This window comes from Peromyscus leucopus, chromosome 7, assembly GCF_004664715.2.
Source record: "Peromyscus leucopus breed LL Stock chromosome 7, UCI_PerLeu_2.1, whole genome shotgun sequence".
Lineage (NCBI taxonomy): Eukaryota > Metazoa > Chordata > Mammalia > Rodentia > Cricetidae > Peromyscus > Peromyscus leucopus.
The window spans coordinates 26,943,830-26,963,561 of record NC_051069.1 but is presented as its reverse complement, the minus strand read 5'-3'; the positions used below and the strand labels follow the sequence as shown (position 1 = coordinate 26,963,561).

Here is a 19,732-nt window from a genome sequence, read left to right as displayed (position 1 = left end):
CCCTCTAAATGGTACTTGGAAGCCTGTTCCAGCAGACTGTCCATCAAAAGGTAACTGAAATAAACTAATTGTGCTGGACACTTCTAAGCATTTGGCACAGCATCCATTATTAAAATGCCGTTCAATAACTTGCCCCCATTGGTACAGTTATGATCGGCCCCGTATTCAAACAGGTGCCCTGACTGAGTTTTTGTTCTCTACTCTGGCGCAGAAACCGTCAGGGCAGGATCCAGTTAAGTCGGCCTGCGGCCGGACAGTGCCGGCTGAGGGCGTTGCACGGATGCGTCATCACAGGAAAGCAGGAGCGGTCCTAGATGTATGCACGCCCTCCTCTGATCCTGCAAAGGCTTTTTTAGGGTCATCACACCCTGTCTGTCATCAGCCCAGTAGTTCCGCAAGTCCCACTCCCAGGGCTTCCGCTCCTGGCTCCACCCCCATCCGTTTCCCGTAGAATTTTGTCCCCAGTGCCGAGCCGTTGCCCCGCCCTCGCCGCTGCCATGGCGGCAGCTCCGCCGCTCTCTAAGGCTGAGTATCTGAAGCGTTACTTGTCTGGGGCAGATGCAGGCCTGGAAGGAGGTTCAGAGTCCGTTCGGAAGCGGCGCAAAAAACGGCCGAAGCCGGGAGGCGCCGGTGGCAAGGGGTGAGTGGACTGGTGTGGCGTCGCGCTGCCCCGGTGCGCCCTCGGCCGCAGCTCTTCCTCCTCGTCCGCGCGGCGCTCCGAGCGCTGCCGACCCCGGCCCGAGCCCAGGCCCAGCTCCTCTGCTCCGGGCCGGGCTTCTCGCCGCCGCCTGCAACGCAGATCTCAGCCTCTGAACAGCGCCTTCCATGTGTTAAGGCCAGCTAGAACTTTCCTCACTGTTTTCCCGCCTTTGTAGCCTTCCATCGTCTCTCGAACAGACTGAAAGTCGCGTCCCGAGAATAGTAGAGCTAATGTAAAGACCCAAGTGCATGCACTTTTTAACAAAAATTTTGGGATCCAAAAAATCTGTTTCTCGGGGCTTCAAAGTATCAGGAACTGACCTGGAATCAAAGATCCAAGTCCAGTTACTCTTAGCTACTACTAAGAGTAACAACTAACATGGATACAGTTCCTATCATGTGCCTGGCCTCTTTCCATAAACTTCGACCATATAACTTTCAGAACATTGTGATGAAGTAGACATTGTTTTAAATAATATACTTTCCAGGTTCAAAAGAGGTGTGCTGAGACAGATTTCAGATGAAATATCCTGTAGTGACTTGGCCACTGGAATCTGGAAAGGTTGGGACAGGAGATCGAACATCAGCCCACAGAATAAAGGAATTTTCTTAGACTTTAGAGCAGTGGCTCTAAGTTTAGCAGCTTACTAAGAAGGTACTATTTTGGATACAAGGTCAAAACTCTGGAAGCTAATCCTATTCTTACACCTCGCCCTGGGTCTGCTACTTTCTAGGAGTTTAGCAGCTTAGAGAATGTAAAGTGTGGCTCACCACCCTCTATGGGGGTAGCATTGTGATCTAATGGTATTAGTCCCATATCTCAACCGAGAAAATTTTGTGGCCCATTGAAGTGGGTAGACTAATTTCCCCTTTGCCCAGATTTATCTTCATTTGGAACTTGAGCATGACATCATTTAGAGATGGAAGCTTTGTGGTGTTACCAATTGAGCCTATATTCAGTTAAGGTGGGTGCTAAATTCAGTGTGGTTGATGCCCTTGTAAGAAGGAGCAATGCCATGCAGGGAAAAAAATTTCAGCTTTGTTCAACACTGATTAAGTATCATGTGTTTCTGGCTTTTCAAATACCTCTTTGCAGCACAGTTCATCTGTGTGAATCACATTTATTGGATGCTGTCATATAAACAGACATTTCCTGTCCCCACCGCCCAGTCCCAAATAACTGACATGAGGCTAAATATGAATTATAAATGCTCAGGTGATAGCTCAGGCTTGTTACTAGCTAACTCCTACATTTTAAGTTAACCCATATTCTTTATGCTCTGCCACGTACCTTCATTAGCATGGCACATTCATCTCCTGCTCCCTCTGCTTCTGGCTGGCAATTCCTGACTCCACCCCTCTTCCCATCATCCCTAGTTTGGTTGCCCCGCCTATACTTCCTGCCTGGCTACTGGCCAATCAGCGTTTTATTAAACCAAGTTGAGTGACAAATCTTTACAGTGTACAAGAGGATTATTTCACAGCACTGTCATCTTTTAGTAGTTGTGGACTGGTTCCTCAGTCCACAGGTACTTAAGTTCCTCCACACAATGATATGGTATTTGCAGGTAAACTATTCACATCCTTTTTAAATCACTACAACTTAGATGGTGTACTGGATGATTTTGTGCATCAACTTGACACAAGCTAGAGTCATCAGAGAGGAAGGAGCCTCAGCTGAGGAAGCGCCTCCATGAGATCCAGCTGTAAGGCATTTTCTCAATTAGTGATCAATGGGGGAGGGCCCAGCCCATGGTGGGTGGTGCCGTCTCTGGGCTAGTGGTCCTGAGTTCCATAAGAAAGCAGCCTGAACATGCCATGAGAAGCAAGCCAGTAAGCAGCACCCCTCCATGGCCTCTGCATCCGCTCCTGTCTCAGGGATCCTACCCTGTTTGAGTTCCTGTCCTGACTTCCTTCAGTGATGAACAGTAATGCTGAAGTGTAAGCCAGATAAACCTTTTCCTCCCCAAACTTGCCTTTTGGTCATGGTGTTTTGTCACAGCAATAGAAACCTTAACTAAGACAGATGGTATGTCAGTAATTGTTACATTATTTAGGGCATTGTCACCAAAGAAAGTCTGTGTCTATTTAATACACTGGTAATTTTCTTTTCCCTGAGTATTTTTAATCTGTGTTTGGTTGAATTTGCAGTTGCAGAATCCATGGGTATGGAGGGCTGACTATCTCCTATGATAGTTGTGTTGAAGAGGCATTGATGAACAAAAATGCCTTAGTCAGCAGTATGTGGTAGTAGATGCTTAGAACCCCAGAACAGGGGAGGCTGGGGCAGGAGGATAGTGTTTGAACCTAGCCATAGTGAAAGTATCTGAGAGGGGAAAAGTCAACAAATAAAAGAATGTTCTAGCCCTTGGCTGTTGGAGCTTAGAATTTAATGGGAATGTGGGCTTTATACAACCAATGATACAACAGTTGATTTAACTCGTTTGATAAATACAAATGAAAACATTCTAAGAGTGTGTAGAGGGATTTCTAGCCTGGGAGTAGGAGACAGTGAGCAAGAAAGATACATCCAAGGAAGTTATTCAATGCCAGGGCCCAAAGAAAATGAGATCCCTGGTTAAGAGAGGGAAGGGGTTGCATTTGTGAAAACTGATGGAGTAAGAAATTTGACTCATTCCAAGTACTGAAAGATGGACAGTGATGGACTGGGAGGTGGCATTCATCTTTAATCCCAGCACTCGGGAGGCAGAGGCAGGTGGATCTCTGAGTTCGAGGCCAGCCTGGTCTATGGAACAAGTTCCTGGACAGCCAAGGCTCTTACACAGAGAAACCCTGTCTCCAAAAACCAAAACCAAACAAACAAGAAGATGGACAGTGATGGAGTGAATTTTCAGTAGCAGTCCATATAGACAAAGACTGCACCATACATTTGAACTTTAAAAGCCAATACGGGGCTGGGAGATGGCTCAGCGCTTGGCACGCAAGCCTGACAACCTGAGGTCAATCCTTTGAACCCACATGATAGAGAGAGAGAACTGACTCCTGCAAGTTGTCCTCTAATTTCCATATGCATGCTGTGGTACATATATATACCATCACACATACACAATAAATAAACATAAAAACAATAGGTAAGTGTACGTAGGCCTGTATCCCAGAATGAGTTCTTTTTTGAGCCTTTTATTGTTCCCATTTAGAATGCGGATTGTTGATGATGATGTGGGCTGGGCAGCTATCTCTACCACTAAGCCGGAAAAGGAGGAGGAAGAGGATGGAGATTTGCCTGTGGTACGTATCTTTTGGGGTCTTGTCAGGACTTTGAAACGATCCAAGCGTCTCAGTGTGAGATAGAGTTGTAGGGGGGAAGCTGAGCACGGGAAGAGTGATGTGTAAAGAGCTGTTTATTCCTGGTTTAGTCCATGATGCTTATGCAAATGATCCCCAAGGAATGACTTGGCTGTGCAATGGTGTGAATTGATGAATTTTCAGCAGAAATGCTTCTGAATTTTGATCTTCTCGGCTAGCACTGTTCGGGTATGGTATTCTCATGATGGGCAGTGGAAGTGAGTCATGTGATCATAAGGAGAAACAAGCAATTCTCTGTGTGTAAGAATGGCTGATAGACTTAGTTTATTGACTACCAACCATGTACCAAACACTGCTAAGTGAACACAAAGGATCTCATTCAGTCTTCAGTCCTTTGAGCCCTGCTTTTAGAAATAAGGGCATTGAGCGGTGTTGGCACATGCCTTTAATCCCAACACTCAGGAGGCAGAGGCAGGAGGTCCAATCTCATCACTTTCATTAACTACCCAATCACTTATATTATTAATTCTACTACCACCTCTACTCCATTATAATAACATTACATATATGACACCTAACTGTTAAAATACCCACTACCAAAACTCCTAACACTATCCAATTAGACCTCCCCCCACCTCCCAAGCCTCAAGGTATTCCTCTGTAGCCATAGCAGTTGTATACCCAAATATGTAGTCTACAGAGTGAGGTCCAGGATAGCCAAGATTCACGGAGAGACCTTGTCTCAAACAAGCAAAAACAGAAAGAAAGAAAAGAAAGAAAGAGAGAGAGAGAGAGAGAGAGAGAGAGAGAGAGAAGGAAAGAAAGAAAAGAAAAAAAAGAAAAGAAAGGAATAAGGGCATTGAGACTTGAGATACTTTGCCAAAGGTTACACCAAGACTAAGTGACGGAGCTCAGTTGATCCTACACTAAAGCCATGCTTTCCGTGCCCAGGGATAGAGCTCAGAAGAAGATTATATGAGGAGCGGTGGTGGGACTTGGAGCACAAGTAGTACAGAGGAATTATGACCCGGATTTGAATTCCGCTCTTACAGTTTGCTAGTCCATGCCCATTTCATATCTCTGAGGTACAGTGTGTTGATCAGCGGCCTTGGGTCTTTCTTGGCATGAGTATGGTGAGGATTGAATAAGATAATTGTGAAATAGTGTTCTCTGTAGCTACAGTTTGCCAGCCACTTTGAAGGTCTCTCAAATGGAAAGGGATGAGAGGTTAGCATTAGGATGGAGGAAACGAAGTCATGTGAGGGTAGATGTGGGACCAGTCAAACTAAGACTGCTCTAACACTGACCGTGGACTGACTTGAAAGGCGAGTTCTCCGTCACGGAGCAGTCTATGAGTCATCGTGATCATTTATATAGATTAGAGAGTTTGGAGGCTGTCCCTGAACATTCTATAATTTGGTGTGTGGCCAGTAGTTCCTTTTAGTTGGATTCAAGACCTATCATTGTGACTACTCACAGGAGAGGATCTTAAGGGCCCAGATCTTTGATTAGTGATAGGAAAGTTAGGAAGGCAGTGTTCTCACTGTGTGTAAAGAATAAAAATGTAAAAGCTTTTCACTTACATGTGGCAGTTGTATGCCAGCACAATTACTAAAAAGGTTTGTAATGATTTCTTTGGAGGAAGATTGACTAGTCAGAGAAAGGTCTTCAGTTAAGTTATCAAAGTGACAGTGAGATGTTCATGGGACAAGAATAACTGGGCACTGCTGCATGTTTCCTTATGGTGCACACAAGGGTGTGTGGGCACTGTGTGTTAGGAACAGGACTAGCTATGGCTCCAGGTTCTTGAGACAAGTGTTCCTTGTCTGGATTCTGTTTTTTTTCCTTACTGTAGTATCCTTACTCCTACAGGTGGCTGAGTTTGTGGATGAGCGTCCAGAAGAGGTAAAGCAGATGGAGGCATTCCGCTCCAGTGCCAAATGGAAGCTTCTGGGAGGTGTGTATCAACAGCAGATAAGTCTAAACTTGGTTTATAGGGTAGGTCCCTATATAGGTTCTTGCTTTAGAGAAGTGGTTCTCATCCTGTGGGTCATGACCTCATTGGGGGTTGCCTATCAGATATATTATAATTATATTATTTCATATTACAAATTATGATATAGATACTTTGCAAAATTATAGATATGAAGTAGCAATGAAATAATTTTATAGTTGGGTCATCACAATATGAGGAACTGTATTAAAGGGTCGCAGCATTAGGAAGGTTGAGAACCACTGCTCTAGAGGAATGCATTGTTTCATTGTGTCAGTGATTATGAAGAATATGGTGAGAAAAGGTGTCAGGACTTCTGGAGGAGGACTGGGGAGTTAGAGACTGACTTGTCAGAACATGACTGTTGAGAAGCCTTTTAGACCCGTCCCTCCCTGGACCACAACGGGGAGCAGTTGGAAGACAGCGGGACCATGGGAGGAGTTTGTAAGAAACAGGAAGAGCATGGAGACCCAGGCTTCCCACCTTCTAGAATGAAGAAGCTCACATGAGTCAGGGCTCCAAGTTCTGTCCTTTTGGTTTATGTCTGTATGTCTCTTTTCCTGCCTTTTTCCATAAACAAGGCTCTCCTGTCTCCCCCTCCCCCACTTGTTTTTCTTTTCTTTTAAACTTTTGAGACAAGGTCTCACAGTCCAGGCCACTGTGCTTGGGTTTTTGTTTTTTTTTTTTTTTTCCCCGAGACAGGGTTTCTCCGTGTAGTTTTGGTGCCTGTCCTGGATCTCGCTCTGTAGACCAGGCTGGCCTTGAACTCACAGAGATCCACCTGTCTCTGCCTCTCGAGTGCTGGGATTAACGTTGTGCACCACTGCTGCTCACCTGGGTCTTACTTCTTGAGACCTGTTTAACTTCAGGAGATTCCTGGTGCTTGCTCATCTCTCACACACAGTTGTTGAAAGAATTGGTTCCTAAGTGGGGTTTGTCTTCCTGTGTTAGCCTCTGTGCCATTAGGCTAACGCCCTGCTGCTCTAATGGAAAGCAGTGCACTCCACAAATGCCACTGCACCATAGATGAGAGATTCTTTCCTCAGTTCATTTCAGTACATTGCCTTGTCACTTAGCTTCACCATTGACAGCCTTGTTCTCATGATGACTTTATTGGAATTCTTTTCAGTCTGACCCGTTATTTTGTGCCTTATGGTTGTTTCCCCATCTTTTCATTACTTGTCTGAGAGAGAGAGAAAATGTGTGTGTGTGTGTGTGTGTGTGTGTCCCTGCACGTGCATGCTTGTGCTCCCTTGTCTGCATGTCTAAGAAGTCTCAAATGTACATGCGCACACACACAGTCCTTTCTCTTCTTCCTTACCCTTACTACCCTGCCTCAGTTTGTTACTAGAAATATCCGCCCTGATGTCCTGCACCTCCTCCCTTTTTATACGTGGTTGATCGGCCTCATACTCGGATTCACTGTTATTTCTTCACTGGCATTGATCTGGTCAGATAGGCTGTTCCCCAAAGTGACGGAGTTGACTTGGTTTGAATGATCTGTTTAATACGAATTCATCAGGTCCTGCCCAGCTTTTGTTTTTATTTGGGCCATGGAGCTCTGATGGCAAGAAATAGAGAGGAGAAATTGGAATGTAGGAATGCCCCAGTTGCCAGGACATTTGATCTGCTGTGCCTCTGAAAGTCTAGACTCTCAAACAGTGTGTTTCCCCCCAGTGGCACATTTTTAAAGATTGCCCATGAACTTTGGAGTCACACAGGTTTAGCTCAAGATATTTACTTCACCACGTTTTAGCAGTATGACTTTGGCAGATTGCTTGATTTCTGTATCAATGACTTCGTCTATAAAGTGGGGCTAGTGATGTTTACATCCCAGACTTGTGAGAATTAAGTAGTCTGTATAAAGGATTGCTACACAGTAGATAACAGTTAATGCTTGATTTTTCTTTTTCTTTTTTTCCTGTTGAATTCCCCCCTTAAATGGGGGGTGTAGTGACATGAATTAAGTACTTACTTTATTTCATTTTGATGTACAGGTTTAGTTACTGTATCTTTTGAAAAAGAGAGAAAACCTGTAAATGTTCTAGGCTGCATAGCAACAGGAACCTCTGGCCTGTTGGAAAATGAGAGACTCACTAGAAAACGAATTGGATGGGGAGTGAAATGATTGGGATTGGGGTAATGGTAATCTTAGGGGATCCCCGGAACCTTTGTTTTCATGGATCACCTGCCCTGCTTACTGTTGGGTATAGTAGGAATAGATGTGCTTTAACTGCTTCTTCGCACACTGGGGCCTCGGGAGGCAGATGAGAAGAGTTATTCTTTAGGTAGTCTCTGAGTACTGGTTTGCTGCCTCTAAACACAAGAGCCAAGTAGACGGTACAGGCTTTTCAAGTGGTTCAGAGATGTGTGTTTTGGGGGCATGGGGCATGTTTTTAAACTGAGTGGGATGTGGACAGAGCATTTGTGGGGATCTGACTGTTTGCTTTTGTGTTTAGACCATAGTGAAGATGGACATTTCCATCATGACACCCCGGATCCATCTCCTCCTAGGAGGGTTCGTCATGACAGCCCAGATCCATCCTCTCCCAGGAGGACCCGTCATGATACACCAGATCCATCTCCTCCTAGGAGGGCCCGTCATGACACCCCAGATCCATCTCCTCCCAGGAGGGCCCGTCATGACACCCCGGATCCATCTCCCCCTAGGAGGGCCCGTTATGGCACCCCAGATTCGTCTCCTCCTAGGAGGGCCCGTCATGATACACCAGATCCATCTCCCCCTAGGAGGGCCCGTCATGACTCAGACACATCTCCTAGAAGGGCCCGTCATGACTCAGATGCTTCTCCCCCCAGGAAGTCTCATCGTAATTCTTCAGGTGTATCTCCTAGGAGAGGTCATCATGGTTCCTCAGGTATCTCTTCCCCCAGAAGGGCCCATAACCACTCCCCTGACACAGCCCAACATAGGAGGACTTTTGACGCTTCAGAACCACAGCATCTCAGGAAGACCCGTCATGACTCCCCTAATTTGGAACTGCCCAGAACCAAAAGTAGTAAAGCTGCAGAAAGATCCCAGAGGGAGCTGGGACCCTCCCACCTGTCACTCTCCAAGGACAGCAAGTTTGGGCGTGACTCTGACCTTTCTTCACGGAAGCAGCAAGCAAAAGCTCATTTTGGAGCTAAGAAGCAGCTTGATCCCAAAGGTGAGTATATGGCTTATGCATAAGAGGAGCTTTATCCCTGTGAGTATGAGAATGAGAAAAATTACAGGGGCAGGTAGGAAAGTTTTATGTGCTTTTGCTTACCCTTCCTCCCCCATGAAAAGGCACTGCTGGGGCAGGTGAGGTAAAAGCATTCTCTGCACCAGCGCACTGAAAGGAGAAAACTGACTCTGAATGTTGCCCTCTGACCTCCACATGCGGGCACCTGCACTCACAAGCACACATGCGCACTTACAGTATAATAAATAAAAATGAAAAATACTGTGTTTGTTACAGGAACTTCAGAATGAACAGAAATGTATAGACATGGGAAGGTTCTCACAAACTTATATCATTCAGACATCATCACTGTTAGTATTATAGCCAGTGCCCTTGGGGGCTTCCTGGCATACTGGGTGTAGTTGAGTCTGGCTGTGCAGAATGTAATCTTGCTTGCTTCCTCCACTCAACAAAGTTTTCCCTGGGTTATAGATATCTTTATGTTACTGTATTTTTTTTTTAATTCTTTATGTTACATAAGTTGACTTAGCCATTTCCCTAAGATTACATGCTTTGGATTACTTCTAGCTTTGCTCTTAGGATGTTTGTCAATCATCCTGTCCATATACTGTTAGAACAACTATGGATTATTTCTTATCTTAGATCCCTTGGGGTTTTTACTGATCGGTTCCTAGAAAGCTGAGCAGTTGTTTGCTAGGTCAAAATGTGTGGTTGTTGCTACGACCTGGTAGGTCAGCAGTGCACTGTCATCTAGAACAGACCTATGCAGGAAAGTTTTTTCTCCTTCATTTGTTCTAGCTACCGTTTTAATTTTTGAGATTAAATTGCTTTGTTATTCTTGAGTCTGAGGACATCAGCTTATACCCCAGACCTTCCTGACTCTGCCATACCACAGAGGGCTAACCAAGCTCTTCTGTCAGTTCTGCACAGAGTGGCAGTGGTGGACCGAAGTATAGATGAGTGTCTGAAATCTCACGTGCTTTTCAAAGTCACCAGACACTGGGGGCCAGGAAACAGAGCCACCTGACCTGTTCTTCACCTGTTCTTGTGCTTTGGTTAGTCATGTTAGTCATGCTTTTTCATAGGATGGCTAAGCAGACACTGTACCCCTGCCTGGTAATTTCTTTTAAACATTCTTCCAAGGGGGTTACTTTATTCTCCCTGGCTCTCCCCTGTGCTGGGGACCAAAACCAGGGCCTGACATCCTAGGTTCCCTTGACTCCTGAACCATCCCATCCTTAGTTCACTCTTTAATCCTTAGCTTCTCTTAGCCACAGGCTTTCATACAAGCCTTTTCCTTAGGAGACAGCAGGGTCACACTTTGACTGCTCCTTTCTGCAGGTGTCTGCCATAAAGCCTCTGACTCAGATTTGTCCCCTCCACGGCAAAAACAAAATTCAAGACACCAGGATTCTGACTCAGATCTGTCACCACCACGTAATAGACAGAGACGCCAGAGCTCTGACTCCGACCTCTCTCCACCCCGGAGAAGACAGAGGACCAAGTCTTCAGATTCTGACCTCTCTCCTCCTCGAAGGAGTCCCCATCCTGGGAAGAAGGTAGGGATTCCAGGAGTTGTGTCTTTGTCAGAGTGATTCTTCCCTTCCAGCTTTACAGACACCAAAAAGGTTGCAGCCAGAGAGTTGGGATGTGGTACAGTAAATGAGTTAAAAGCACTTCTGGAACTTTCACTCTGAAGGTATCACGGCCCTAACTCATCTGAGCTGAATTTGTAAGAAGAGACTTGAGGATGCCTTATCCAGATATTTGAAGGTTTGAAGGTGTTGCAGATACTGCACAAAATGATGCTCAGAATGTCTTGGATTATGGACTGTTGTGGATGTCCAGTTTTGGATTAGGAGTGCCTGGCTTGTACCAGAGACTCCCAAGAGGCTCCTGCCTTTTATAGCCTTGTAATGCCACAAGTCTCAGTATCTACAGAACGCCTCCCCGTTTTTTCCCTTTGTTGTTTTGAGTGTATTCCAAGGCTGGCCTTGAACTTCTGACCCACCTGCCTCCTCCTACCTGATATGAAAGGCAGGCACCACTGTTTTCTTAATAATAAGCTGAGGCTTACAGCTTACAGAGTTCATTTGGGAGCATAGAATCCCGTGAAACCAATCATAGCTTTAAATCCTACTTCTGCTACTTAATGTCTGGGAGGTTGTGCAAGGAATTTGATTTCTTTAATTTTCAGCTTCCTTTGTGAAACGTGCATGAGTGAGTTCAAGACCAGCCTGTACTGTGTGGGACACTACAAAGACAGAAAGAAGGCATGCATGTTCTTAGCCCCTTCTTCTATGTGCTGTGTGTTTGGGTTTCTGTTTACTTTAAAATTTGATATTATAAACTGTTTCATGAGATTAGATGCTTCCCCCTATGGTGTGAGTCTGTGGTCAAAATGAGACTATGAAACTAGAGGGTTTGATTTGGTTATTACTGATGATCAGACATACAAGCAGCTGGCTGCCTCCTCGTTCATTGGTGTTGGTTGTTGCCTCTTCTCTTGCACAGACTGCACACATGTGTTCCTCTTCTCCTGCAGACTGCACACATGTGTTCCTCTTCTCCTGCACAGACTGCACACATGTGTTCCTCTTCTCCTGCACAGACTGCACACATGTATGCCTCTTCTGCACAGACTGCACACACATGTATTCCTTTCTCTTGCACAGACTGCACACATGTGTTCCTCTTCTGCACAGACTGCACACATGTATTCCTTTTCTCCTGCACAGACTGCACACATGTATGCCTCTTCTCCTGCACAGACTGCACACACATGTATTCCTTTCTCTTGCACAGACTGCACACACATGTATGCCTCTTCTCTTGCACAGACTGCACACATGTATTCCGGAGCGAAAACTGGGTTGGTGACTGATGTTCAGCAGGAGCAGCAGGAACTCAGGAGACAGGACCAAGACACCACAGCCCTTGGAGGTACAAACGTGAGCGTTCAGGGCCACTTTCGGCTTGTATAGCTCTCTGTCTGTTCTGTTTGTCAGTGTGGCTTGTTGTGTTTGCTGGCTGGAACTTTTCATGGCTTCCATTCCTCTGCTCTGGGTTTTGTGCCGTTTCACCTCAGGAGTCGAGGTGCTTCTTCCCCTCCCCACGTGCGTATGTTGGTAGGAGCCACCGTGGCCTGGCTGTAGAGTTCTTACCAGCACGAAGATCCCAAGCAGCTGGTTTTGCATGCTAGAATGTTATTTGATTGTGATGTTTGGTATTTATCTTAAAAATGTGATTTCCCTTCATAGCTCAGTTTGAATTCGCTGAAACTGTATTTCGAGACAAGTCTGGTCGGAAGAGGAATCTGAAGCTGGAACGCCTGGAACAGAGGAAAAAGGCAGAGAAGGACTCAGAGCGAGATGAGCTATATGCCCAGTGGGGGAAAGGGTAAGGGCACCTCTGAGCACCAAGTTGTTACGGGGCTGAGCCTCAGGCGCTGAGTCTCCTGAGACAGTTGGGACTCAGGGCTTTTACCCTCTTAGTTAGCCTCTGCGGCTACAGAGAGCGAGTTCTCCGGAGTAGCATTGTGATCCCCCAGTGTAGAAGGAGATTGCCAACCAGGATGCTTCCTTTGGCCCAGGCTTGCCCAGAGCCGGCAACAGCAGCAGAATGTAGAGGATGCCATGAAGGAGATGCAGAAGCCTCTGGCCCGCTACATCGACGACGAAGATCTGGATCGGATGCTGAGAGAACAAGAAAGAGAGGGGGACCCGATGGCCAACTTCATTAAGAAGAATAAGGCCAAAGAGAACAAGCATAAGAAAGGTGAGTCGGGGCTGCCAGGGCCGCAGGTGGCCGAGGAGAGAGCTGTCAGAGGGCACTACTTAGCTTTCCACAGAGGAGGCTCAGCCGGAGTGCCTCCGGAAGTTTGGGTTCAAAACAGTAGGAACTGTTCAGGTGGGCGCTCCACCTCAGCCCCTGCTTTAATTTGGATTGCTGCGTTGGCGGAGAGGCCTTTAGGGTGCGAAGACTTATCAGGAACTTACATGAAGAATTTTCTCCCGTTGCCATCCAGCTCTGAGTGAAATTATGTCGGTAGCTAATTTCTTTTTTCTCATTCCTGTTTTTAGTGAGGCCTCGCTACAGTGGTCCTGCACCTCCTCCCAATAGATTCAATATCTGGCCTGGATACCGCTGGGATGGAGTGGACAGGTAGATGTGATTCCTCTGTTTTTGTTTTCTCTTCTGCCTGACTTTTGTTTTGTTTTGTTTTTCGACACGGGGTTTCTCTGCGTAGCCCTGGCTGTTCTGGAATTCGCTCTGTAGACCAGACTGGCCTTGAACTCACAGAGATCTGCTTGCTTCTGCCTCCCAAGTGCTAGGATTAAAGGCGTGTGCCGCAACTGCCCAGCCTTCTTCTGCCTGGCCTTAACCTTTCTTCTCTGTTTTTTTTTTGTTTTTTGTTTTTTGTTTTGTTTCGTTTTTTGAGACAGACTGCATGGCCAGGCAGACCTCCAACTCATGCACCGCCTCCTGAGTACTGGGAATACAGGCCTGGGAAGCACAGCTGACTCTGTCCACTGTCTTAGATCCTCCACGCTGTCCTCACTCCCTCCTGCTTTGTGTGCTTCCTTCCTGAGATCGGAGGTTCTGAGGTTGGGAGCATTTCTCCTGTTCCTTTCCATGGACTTTGAAAGGCTCAGGACAAATAACACACTTTGTTTCAAACATTGGTCATGTTTACATGGCCTACACAGAACATTAGCATTTAGTTAGAATCTTAGAGGATTCCCAAAGTTGGAGGCTGAGTGCTGGAGCCTTCTCTGTGTTGTGTCTTTAGCATTAATTCTCTTCACTGTCCTAGGTGGAGTCCCAGGTAATGTCTCAGCCCTGCCACCTCACCTGGTTACTTACTAGTATGTCACGTGTGTGCTCAAGCTTCCTGACTGTCAGGACAGCTTCCGCTTATTGTCAGTCGCAGATCCCATCTTCCCTTGTCTACACAGAACATTAGCATTTAGTTAGAATCTTAGAGGATTCTCAGAATTTTACATCTCAGGACCATGGCGTACTCTGTGCTCGTGAGATGGCTCTGTGGGAAAGGCACTTGTTGTCAGGCCTGGTGATATGAGTTCAAGTCTTGGGACCCACATGGTAGGGGAGAAGCATCTCTTGAAAATTGTTTTCTTTACTCCACACACTCATTTGAGTGTATGTGTGTATCTGTATAAACAAATACATAATTTTAAAAGAGACTATTGAGGATCCCAAGAAGCTTTTGTTTATGTGAATTACATACATATTTATAGTCACTACATTAAAATTTTAAATATATTTTAAAAGCATTTATTCACTATAAAAAATAATAGTCACTATATGCTATATAATTACTATTAGTTTTAATGAAAAACAATTATTTTCCAAACAAACCGAAAGGGCAGAATTGATTTAACTTTTTACAAATATAATTAATGTCTAGCTTATAGTGGATAGCTGTTCGAATTTGCTGTGACATGTTTAGCTGAAGTGCAGGAGGGAAGTGTAGCCTGCCGTCAGCAGCAGAAAAGGGGGGTACAATACAGAGAACAAAAGCCAGCTTCTTCAAGGCTGTTAGGTGGGTCCAAAACATGTAAAGAACTTGTGATACTTCTGCATTAAAATTTATGATCTTGTGGCTTTTTTTTTTCTTTGAGACTGAGTCTCTTTATGTAGTCCTGGTGCTCACCTGGAACTCTCTTATTATAGACCAGATTGGCCTTGAACTCAGAGATCTGCCTGCCAAGTTCTGGGATTAAAGGCATGTGCCACCATGCCTGCATACATAATTCATGGTCCCCCCCTTTAAGTTTATTTTTGTGTGTGGGTGTTTTGCCTACATGTAAGTGTGAGGGAAGAATGCAATAAGGTGCTGGTACTCAAACCCAGGTCCCCTGGAAGAGCAGCCAATGCTCTTAATCCCTGAGCCATCTCTCAGCCCGTAGTATGTTTTTATACTTTGTATCTTTTACCCATGCATCGTATTCTCTCATATATTGGCCATTTGTAACATGTAGATTTGCTGAATTTTACAGACCTGCCAAATGTTGGCATGTTTTCATTATGCATCATCAGAAAATCACTTGGGTGGTGTATTGAGAAAGTTCTCTGAAATGCAGGATGGCTTTTGTTCAGAATATTTTCCCATTCTTTTGCTTCTACCTTGTGCACTTGGTATACATTCTGCAGTTACTTGGGATGGTGGTGCTTTATACAGACCTGTTAGGCTAAGGTGCATTAGAGTTTGCAGAGCCCGTGCCCTGATGTCTTAGTTGTTTTTGTCGGTTGCTGTCAGTTGTGAGTATTTTGTCTCAGCTAGTGTGACTCCACAGTTCCCATTTGATGGCTTGTGTACCTCCACTGAGATTTCCCATCCGCTCACCCATTTAGAGACAGCTTTCTCTTTTTGGAAAAAAACATATAAATGGTGTTTTGAAGTTTCATCTGCTGATTGCAGCATTCAATTCACAGGATTGGTTTCTGTTGATAACCTATCCTCCCTCCCTCTCCCTCTCCGTTGTGGGGGTAGGAGCTCAGTCTGTAGGCCAGTCCGGTTTAGAACTGGCTATGTAGCCCAGGCTGGTCCTGAGCTCAAAATCTTCCCACTGTAGCTTCCTGAATGTTGAAATTACATTCTGGTGACACCATCACTGACTAACAGATTTTTATTTTATTTTATTTTTTTGATTATGTGTTATTTTCCTTTTGGTTTATTTGTTAGATCTTTTATTTGTGAGTGATAACATTGTAGAGATTGGGATTCTGTTACATTTCTCTGTTGGTTTTTATCTACAGATATAGTCTATATTGAACTCCTGTCTCCCCTGCAGTGGACACTTACACCCTACACCTTGCCTCTGGCTGCTGCACTTTCCCAGGGCTGGTAGGGTGTCCTCTGCACGTGTGTATAGTGACTCACTGAAGCCTGATGTGAAACTTGGTGTGCGGTTGCAGGTTAGCTGGCTGCTGGGCTCTGCTGGTCACAGAGCAGAACCTTTGGCAGGAGGATGTTCCTGAAGTCTCACTTGCTGCATACCCAGAGGTGGCTTTTGTCATAGCCACCAGATGTTGCCACCAAATACCTGCTGTACTGTTCATTTCTTTGGCTTTATTTGGACCCCAAGCTTAGAACTCTGCCTGACCTAGTTTTGTTTTTTGTTGTTTTTCTGGTTTTGGTTTTTTGAGACGGGGTTTCTCTGTGTAGCCCTGGAACTCACTTTGTAGACCAGGCTGGCTTTGAACTCACAGAGATCCGCCTGCATCTGCGTCCTGAGTGCTGGGATTAAAGGCGTGCGCCACCATGCCTGGCTAGCCTAGTTTTTTTTTTTTTTTTTTTTTTTTTTTTTTTAATGATTATTCATTCATCTTCTTTTCTGAGTACGTTTTTCAGTCTTTTTGTCTCCTAGATTTCTCATGTGTGCGTGTGTAATATTTTGTATGTGTACAAATGTTTTGTCTCAAGGGAAAAATAAATAAGGAAGGAGTGGAGTGCAGAGAGGGAGAAGGGTGGGGTGGGGAAAGGAATTTGAGATTTGTGGTCCACTCACCATTTACTTGAACGCCCCCCTGAATTGGCTTCCATAATGGCCTGTTCCTGCTTCTTTGTCATGTCTTGGCCCCTTTGTTAATGGCCCTTTCTCTGTTAGTCTTCAGTGTTTCTCATTTTTCCATCTGTAGCCCCCACTGTTCTCACTCCATCTCTTTCTGGCTGCCTCTTACTGAGTCAGGTCTTCAGCTGTCTGTCTGTACATGGTTCTGGTTCTGTAGGAACTCAGGCTGGTGTGTTCATGGTGGAGTCTTCTGCCCATGCACATTTGAAGTACAGAGCATACTCCTCTACCCCTGCTCCCCTCCTGTGCTCCCCAGCCTGTGAGGTGGCATCCTCATTTATCTGGTCACTCAGATACTGACTGATGAGGCCCGCTGACCCTCTCCTTTGGCTGTGACTAGTCAGCCAAAGTCCTACTGATTTTGCCTCTCATGTGGTCCCTGCTGCCATCCCTGGTATCATGGCCTCCATCATTGCCTTCATAGCTGCACAGGCTGCTGTGGTGTCTTCCCTACCACACATTTCTAGAGTGGTCTCTCGGAAATGCAGTCTTAACCCATCTTTCCCCGATGAAATCTTTTTTTACCATCTCCTAAGCTCACTGGGCTCTGGGCTCTGCCTGCCTTTCCAGTGTTGACTCGTGATCACGCCCTTTGTCACACTAGGCTCTGGCCACACCAGTGAGCCCTGCCTGGGCATCTATTCAGGCATAGCTTGGGGGCCGTTCCCACAAAGTGTCTTGCTCAGCCCTTCCTGATCCTTCTGCAACCCCCCACCTGTCTGTGTCACTCAGCCGTGACTTCCGTAGCACTTACTATCTAGTGAGAACTCAGTCATGGTTAACGGATGGTAAATTATGAAGCCTGTGGACATCGGCTGAGAGTGAGTTGAGTCTTTGTTTTTGTACTGTGTACTGAGCTCAGGGCCTGGCACATGCTAGGCAGGGCTCTGTCTCTACTACTGTGTTACATCCCCAGCTTCATTTTACTTTTTTTTTCGAGACAGGGTTTCTCTGTGTAGCCCTGGCTGTCCTGGAACTCACTCTGTAGACCAGGCTACAAACTCAAACTCACAGAGATCCATCTGCTTCTGCCTCCCGAGTGCTGTGATCAAGGGTGTGTGCCACCATGCCCAGCTATTTTACTATTTTTTTGAGGCAGGGCTTCATGAAGTTGTTCAGGCTGACCTTGAACTAACTCTAGCCCATGCAGTTCTTGAACGTGTGATCCTGCTTCCTCAGCCTTTGGAGTATGTGGATTTCAGGCCTAGCTGTACCAGCCTTTGTTAGAGAGTAGTGAAGGTCTGCAGCAGTTGTCTGAGTCTGAACAGGGATGATGTTTTGTTGCTTTGGTTTTATTGCATATGGTTTGGCTATTTTCCCGTACCTTTCCTTCCACTTTAAAGGAAGCATGCAGGGTTCTAGCTGACGAGAACTCTCTTTTGGTTGCAGATCCAATGGTTTTGAGCAGAAGCGCTTTGCCAGGCTCGCCAGCAAGAAGGCTGTGGAGGAGCTGGCCTACAAGTGGAGTGTGGAGGACATGTGACTCCTCCACGGCTGTGTGGTGCTGTGGCGGCGGTGGCGTAGGCTAGCCCGACATCCGGCTCTGATGGTCGTCTTGCTGATGGACACAGACCAGCTTGCTGTCAGTTCTGACCTTTGGACTAGGCGCCTAACCTTGGCTGTGTCCATGTTGTCTGTGGCTGGCTTTGGCAGGACACGGTGACTTCTTTATTCCAGGGTTTGTTCTAAACCAGTGTTTCCTTTTTACTTTAAAAAATAAACACATATTTATTTTTTGTAATCATTTCCTAACTGAGTATTCTACTTGGAAAAATGAGCTCCTTGGGGTCTTAGAAGTATTAGTGATTGGTGTTTTCGTTAATTTAGCAAGCCGTGTGAGTAAAATCTTTGGAAGTGATAATCCTTCTTCTGTGTAAATCAGAATTTAGTGTTAAAACAGGTTTAGGAATACTGGAACGTGTGTGGGATAAGGTAGTGAGTGTCACATGTTTGTGGGAAAGGTGGCTAGTGAAGCTCAGAAAATTAGCTTATTATATGAACAAAAATGAAGTGGGACCATGGCTCCTATGGCGACCCCAGCAAATAATGAAATCTGGTAGGAGCAAGTGATGGGTAGGAACAGCATGAAGACAGCTCAAACCACAAACTGTGATTGCTCTAACTGCTGCATAATGCAGGGTTCTCCCTGCAGCAGAGCTGGTCGTGTCGGAGGTGAAGATGCCTACAGATTCCGAGCAAACACTGGCCGTCTCTAACAGTGAGTGCATAACAAACGATGCATACATGAAGGATTGACCTATGAGAGAACTCTGTAGCTCAGGAAGGAAAAGACAGCTCTGAAAACAGGAGAGAGAGAGAGAAAGCTAGATAGCTAGCAAGTGGATTGCCTCACTCCCGGTTAACTAAATACAAATTACACCATTTTCTACTCTGCAGCTATTAGGGTGGCCGAAACAGCCCTTGTGGCGAATGAAGACTCAATGTCAGCCGCTGTCGGTTGAGGGATGCGGATGGGCAGCACACATGGGAAGGAAGACTGGGAAGCAGTACTGTGTTGTCTTTTAAGGGTGGGCAGTGGTGCTGTGCTGCTGGAAGCTGACTCTGGACTGTGTCCTTGGCTAGCAGTGTGACCTGTGAGCTGCTGAACCCCTGTGAGCTGCTGAACCCCTGTGCTTCGCTTCTGTGAATAGAGAGGAGTACCTACCTCGTGGGTCTCCTGTGCGTTTACAAGTGCCTGCATATAGTGAATGTCACAAAATGCTTAGCTGTTAGCATTATTGTCTTCATTAGCGTCAAGTGTGGTAGCCAGCTTCCGTGGTGGCTCTTTTGGTCCCTGCCCTCTGGTATTCAAGCCCTTGGGTAGTCCCCTCCCAGAGCAAACAGGGCTAGTTTGTGTCTCTAATAGGATATATCAGAACCGTGCAATTCCTGAAAGTTCCTAAAGGACATGGATGCACTGCCCTCTCGGATAGCTTGGTGTAAAAAAGAGGATCTCCCTGTGGACACTGTAGCAGCCCTCCAGGGGCCAT

General features: G+C 45.8%; 1 protein-coding gene across 2 annotated transcripts; it reads left to right on the top strand.

The window, feature by feature from the left end:
* The first annotated feature begins 456 nt into the window (after positions 1-456).
* Bud13 (BUD13 homolog) lies at positions 457-18,483 on the top strand. 2 transcript variants are annotated; one of them, XM_028866477.2, is made up of 10 exons: positions 457-640; positions 3,858-3,948; positions 5,839-5,923; positions 8,419-9,126; positions 10,486-10,703; positions 11,985-12,087; positions 12,405-12,543; positions 12,737-12,921; positions 13,227-13,308; positions 18,132-18,483. In XM_028866477.2, exons 1-10 carry the CDS (start codon positions 498-500, stop codon positions 18,223-18,225), a joined length of 1,848 nt encoding a protein of 615 aa, XP_028722310.1. In that variant the 5' UTR covers positions 457-497; the 3' UTR covers positions 18,226-18,483. The 2 variants fall into 2 exon arrangements, with proteins under 2 accessions (XP_028722310.1, XP_037063423.1); XM_037207528.1 differs by lacking the exon at positions 457-640 and adding an exon at positions 735-2,405.
* The last annotated feature ends 1,249 nt before the right edge of the window (positions 18,484-19,732 follow it).